Genomic DNA, 5,628 nt, shown 5'->3' with positions numbered 1-5,628 from the left:
AGTCACTCGTCTGTGTCCAATGCGTTCTTCTTTAACAAATTTACAGCATTCTTCATATATCATATCATATCATATCATACATCTTTATGTACCCTCGGATTTTTAGAGTAGCTTGGTGTAGTTAATATCTCCGAGCATTTACCCACCACAGAAGACAGACCACAACACCGGGAACGACATGCCCTACTCTTTGCGACAAGTGTGCGGGTTCTTTTACGTCCCACAGGATTATGAACATTGAAGGGTTGTGAGACGGGACCTCCGGCTTATCGTCCTTATCCGAGAAGACTAGAGAGTCTAACCATTTGCAGATGTAATTACAAAGGCAGCACTTTCTCCTCAGTTATTTAAAGACCCTGAGTGTTGGTCCGGCCGGAGTTGAACTCACGACCTCCCGCGTGACAGCCCGGTGCTCAACCAACTGAGTCACCGGTCACTTATGAACTGCGGTCCATTGTCAGTAGTGATACTAACGGGCAGTCCATGGGTAAGGAATATCTTCCTCAGACTTGCAATGACATTGTCAGCAGTTGTAGACCTCAAGACTTCTACTTCCATATAGCGACTGTAGTAGTCAACAACTACAAGGATATGGTCTCCTGACGGCAGAGATGGCGTCATAAGTTCTGCTTTTGCACGTGTGCGTTTTTGCACACATTTTCTTACGTTTGACAGTTCCTTGTCTGCATCTGATCAGGCACGCTCGATCTCTCGGGTAGACAGGGCTTGAGGAATTGAATTTTCCGCAACGAATCTGACATACTCTTCTGCTTCAGAACTAAGTCTCTGCAATGTTTTCTTTCCCAGGTATGTGTCTGACAGTAAAACCATAGGGTTGGAGTCTCAACATCCAACGATTGACTCTCGCACTGGGTTGTGACTTCTTCGAGTAGATAAACTGTAGGGGCTTGTGATCTGTCAAGATTTCAAAATCAGTTCCATACAAGGACATGTGTAGCCTTTCACATGCCCACACGATCTCCAAGGCCTCTTTCTCGGTCTGTGAATAACGTTTCTCCACATCGGTCAAGCTCCTGCTGGCATAGCAAATCACTCTTTCTTCACTATTTTGTTCTTGTACTAGGATAGCACCAAGTCCAACTGGGCTGGCGTCAGTTATGACACGGGCTTTTGCGGCACTGTCAAAGTAACCCAAGGTTTCTGTTTTGGCTAACCTCTTCTTTAGCTCATTAAACGCTACTTCTTGTTCTTTTCCCCAGGAGAAATGAACATCTTTTCTTGTGAGATCAGGGATGAACCTCGCACAGAAGTTCACTAGACCTAAGAAGCTACGTACGTCTGCTGCTGACTCTGGTTATCTGGTTTCTGAGAGTGCTTCAAATTTCGCTTGGGATGGCCCTATCCCTCGTGCGGAAAGTAAGTGACCCATAAACTCAAGCTCAGACATGTAAAATGTGCACTTCCCTTTGTTCAGCGTTAGGCCTCTGTTTTGGATTCTCTCCATGGCCTCTTCAAGTCGCTTGTCATGCTCTTCAGTTGTTTGACCATGCACAATAATGTCATCATTTATGTTTCTCACACCAACACAGCCTTCTAAGACTTGCTGAATTACTCTCTGATACATTTCATGTGCACAGCTGACTCTAAACATCAGTCTTTTGTACCTGAAAAGTCCTTTGTGAGTCACAAACGTGGTAATCGGTCTGGAAGCCTCAATCAATTCCACTTGATGAAATGCCCACTTGATGTCAAGTTTACTTAACACAATACTACCGTTCAGGTAGGTCATGAAGAACTTCATCGAATGTCGGGATGGGGTGTCGTTCGCGTGCAATAGCACCATTAGCCTGTCTCATGTCAACACAGAGACGGATGTCGCCATTTGGTTTAGGCACAACAACTACAGGTGAAATCCAGGGTGTCGGACCCTCTGCTCTCTCAATTACATCAAGATCTACAAGCTCATTAAGTTTCTGTTCTAACTTGTCCCTCATACTGAACGGCACACGACGCATAGGCTGTGCAACTGGCTTAACATTCTGATCGATGGGAATATCCAGCTGAAAATCCTTCAATTTTCCCAGCCCCTCGAAACATGATTTGTACTTGTCAAAGATATCTTCCTCTTTCAAAACATTAACTCAAACCTCCTCTCCAAGGCACAAGACATTCAGTTGTGTAGCTGTCTCTCTTCCTAGTAATGCTTGGCCTTTTCCTTCGATAACGATAAACTCTGCTTCTACAATAACATTTCGTACAGTTACTGTTGCAACAAAACAACCAAAACAACGGTTCAGTACTTCCGTATGGGTACAGTTTCTTATTGGATTTCATAGACACACACTTCACTTTATTCTGCTTTAACTCTTCCCCCAACTTGCGGTCAATCACATTACAGCTAGCCCCCGAGTTGACAATCATGGCAACATTGGGTACGCCACCAACATTCACCTGGACCATAGGCTGTTTCCCATCAACAACGGTAAACGCGTACTCACTATCTGGACAATCCTCAGAGCCAATCTGATTTACTGATCGTTTGGTATCTCTTGGCCCTCTTGGCTTCTTTCGCCTAGGCTTCTTACCATTTGGATCTTTCGCCTTTTTAGTTTTACAGCACTTTGCAAAATGGCCTACCTTGTGGTATTTCCGGCATTCTTTGTCTCTGGCGGGACATCGCTTGTCATCCTGAGTGTGTCCTGTCGCGTCACATTTGTAGCATCTCTTCCCTAAATAACCTGTATCCTTTTTTTATTCCATAATTGTCCGAAACGGAAAATACCATAATACTCTGTAGGTCCACCCAAATTCTAAATAAGTATTGTTTCCAGTTTCTTTTGGGACTTACAATGGTCCCAAGAGAAAACAAAAACAATGCTTATTCAAAATTTGGGGTGAAAAAACAAAGAGTATTATGGTATTTTCCGTTTCGGACAATAGGGCTTCGTTATTTGCATTTGCAAATTTAGTAACATTAGTAACAAGAGTTTTATCAACAATCAACTCCAAGTTAAATTACAGATTTATCTTTCTGGTAATCTCTCGCCATTTTCCGAAGTTTACCCGAAGTTAAAGTTCACTGTAACTGGACAATTTGTGTTAACTGTTTGTGCATTACCCAAAAAAAAAATCCCTAAATTGTTTCTCGAAAAGCGCAAAAACATCGGGGAAAAACTTTAGCAGAGACGCCATGTTTTTTTTTTATCTTTAGGTTTTTCCTTGTTTGGCTCTCGTGACTATTGTATACGCGAGAGGTTTTACGTAATAAGCTTGACGCGCGCGTCTTAATGGTAGAAATCTCGGGGTATTACTGTAGTAAGCCAACAAACCATTTGATTGCTTTGTTGGCTTTTAGTTCTTGATTCAGGCGGAGGAGCAGTGATCTTTTCTTTCCATGTAACAATTTCCTGAGGTCGTTTGTGTCTTGAATTTATGGTAAGTTAGATTTCAACAACAAAGTCGCACACTAACCACTGAAGGCTTACACGGCCAAAGCGTATCCCGGCTTCAGTACCATGAAGCTGCTGAGAGTATTGATACTCCCCTTTGGACGGGATGCTAGTCCGTCGTAGTAAGTACCCATAGTTAGTCATGATGATGTCGCTGCTACCCCTTCTACACACCGTGGTGAAGAGAGAAAGTGTAGAAAAAACAACAAAGTGACAAAATTAGGCCCGCAGTTTGGGGGTTTAGTGCACCAACCACATGCAAATTCTTTCTTTTATTCATATACGTATTGGTGTCAATTCCTTTTGTCATCGCCTCTTCCTAGTTACCCTAGCGCTTGCCAGGTCCGCTACAGTTTTTCAAGACACTGGGACACGTTTTTGTGGCAATACAAACATCCCATGAAGATAATTAAATTTTGGTCTTTTATTTGCGCGAATTTGTTTATTGGTCACAACGTGATGTTTTTTGATAATTATGAAGCTGGGTAGTGTGAATAGGAGATGCAGAAACCACCAAAAGACAGCTGAAGACACCTTGTTACCTTAGTAAACATGAAAAAGAAATTCACTTCACGACAAACCCTCTCTCTACTTAAAAACTGGTATGAAGTTACTTTTCTTCAATTTTTAAATTAGTGATGACAAAAAGAAAACTAGACGTCTTATTATGAAACGCTTTTTTTATCTCGTGACTAAGGTGAGATATTTTCCAACAGACATTCAAACCAGTAGGCACGAGTGATTATCACTTCAAAACTGTGTATACATTTTGGAACAAAACTGAAAACACCAGGTGTCAGCCATATTGTACTTGAATAATTAGCTTCTTTGTTGTCAGTTACTTTTTGCTGAGGTGTAGCGAATTTTGGAATTAGCCTCTGTATCAACAGCGTTTTCTCGACGATATTTCCTACTCTAAATTTGCCTTAGTTGATTATAAGAGGTGATTTTATACGAAGAAGGAGCTAGCTGGGGAAAGAAGATTGATTGTTCAATGACCACTGCAGGTGCAAAGAGTTGAAGATGAAAGTGCTTTTAAAAAAAGTTGCCTTCCGAACTTTTTGCATGTTTCTGTGGGGAGTGTGTAGCGCCTGGCTCTTCGTTTTCTTGGAATACACGGAAAAAGGTGGCGCTAAAGAGAAATATAATTTACTAATCTCTCTTTACAATTCTATGGCAACTAAATACAACATGTCGGTTGAAGAATTTAATGACTTTTCCAGAGTGGCGCATGAGGCTTTGACAGAACCCAAACTAAAGTGGACCTTTTACATCGCCTTGGATTTTGTTTTTCAAACCTTTACGACTATAGGTAAGCAAGAATGAAAACGTCAGCTTCCAAATCTCAACACAGTAGTCATTATATCTGTACCAACTTTACACCGTTAAACATCAAGAGTTGCTCGAGCTCTATCAACTTGTTTGATACCTAAATTTTGTGTTTCACTCACTCACTCACTCACTCACTCACTTATTCACCGATTCAGCTCTAGTTTTTTTAGAAACCAAACCCGTCTTATTCAGTTCTACTCACTTCTTCTGTAGGGAAGAAGGGTTAGTGCAATCACGATGGTGACAGAACTTGTGTTCCATCAAGGTGGCTCGGGATTGATTCTCTGACGTTCGATGCCACAAACATGTGGTCGATTTTGTTCGTTCTCAAGTTTGCTCGGAGAGAGTTTTCTTTGGCCACGACAATTTTCCCCTCATAAACAACATTATAATTTGATTTGACTTTGCTTTGCTTGCTTTGTAGTCTGTCCAATTAGAAAAGCACTCGAGAAGGAATATGCTCTTGAATATACTAATAATGTGATTGTTATTATACGTTTTACATTTTATCAGGATTTGGATACCTTACTCCTCAAACTCCTGGTGGAAAAATACTTTGTATGGTCGTTTCTCTAATTGGAATTCCTTTAACAATAATCGCTTTCAAGTCTGTTGGAGAAATAATCGCAAAACTGGTCAAGGTAATACTTACGATGTTCGAGAAAAAGATCTTTAAGAGACAGGAACCTAAAGGAGTTCAAATAAAAAGTGCTGTGCTCTTGTTTATATTGATGGTGGCACTACTCTTTACGTGTGGTTTTCTGGAGACGTTGGAGAATTTGACCTTTTTGGAAGGGTTTTACATGTGGTTTATAACATTGACCACAATCGGTTATGGGGACTATGTTCCTTTAAAGGTGAAGTCGCCTCATTTCCCGCCTTTACC

At 41.2% G+C, this 5,628-nt stretch overlaps 1 protein-coding gene across 1 annotated transcript in view; it reads left to right on the top strand.

The window, feature by feature from the left end:
- Window positions 1-4,254: 4,254 nt before the first annotated feature.
- The window catches only part of LOC138009032 (potassium channel subfamily K member 15-like), a 2,001-nt gene continuing 627 nt past the window's right edge, over window positions 4,255-5,628 (top strand). The window contains exons 1-2 of the mRNA XM_068856323.1: window positions 4,255-4,722; window positions 5,256-5,628. The exon at window positions 5,256-5,628 is cut by the window's right edge and continues 627 nt beyond it. Of these exons, the coding sequence (XP_068712424.1) occupies window positions 4,434-4,722; window positions 5,256-5,628 (662 nt within the window). The 5' untranslated portion in view covers window positions 4,255-4,433. The remainder of the gene's footprint in view (window positions 4,723-5,255) is intronic.

This window comes from Montipora foliosa, chromosome 6, assembly GCF_036669935.1.
Source record: "Montipora foliosa isolate CH-2021 chromosome 6, ASM3666993v2, whole genome shotgun sequence".
NCBI lineage: Eukaryota > Metazoa > Cnidaria > Anthozoa > Scleractinia > Acroporidae > Montipora > Montipora foliosa.
This window is presented reverse-complemented; position numbering and strand designations above follow the sequence as displayed.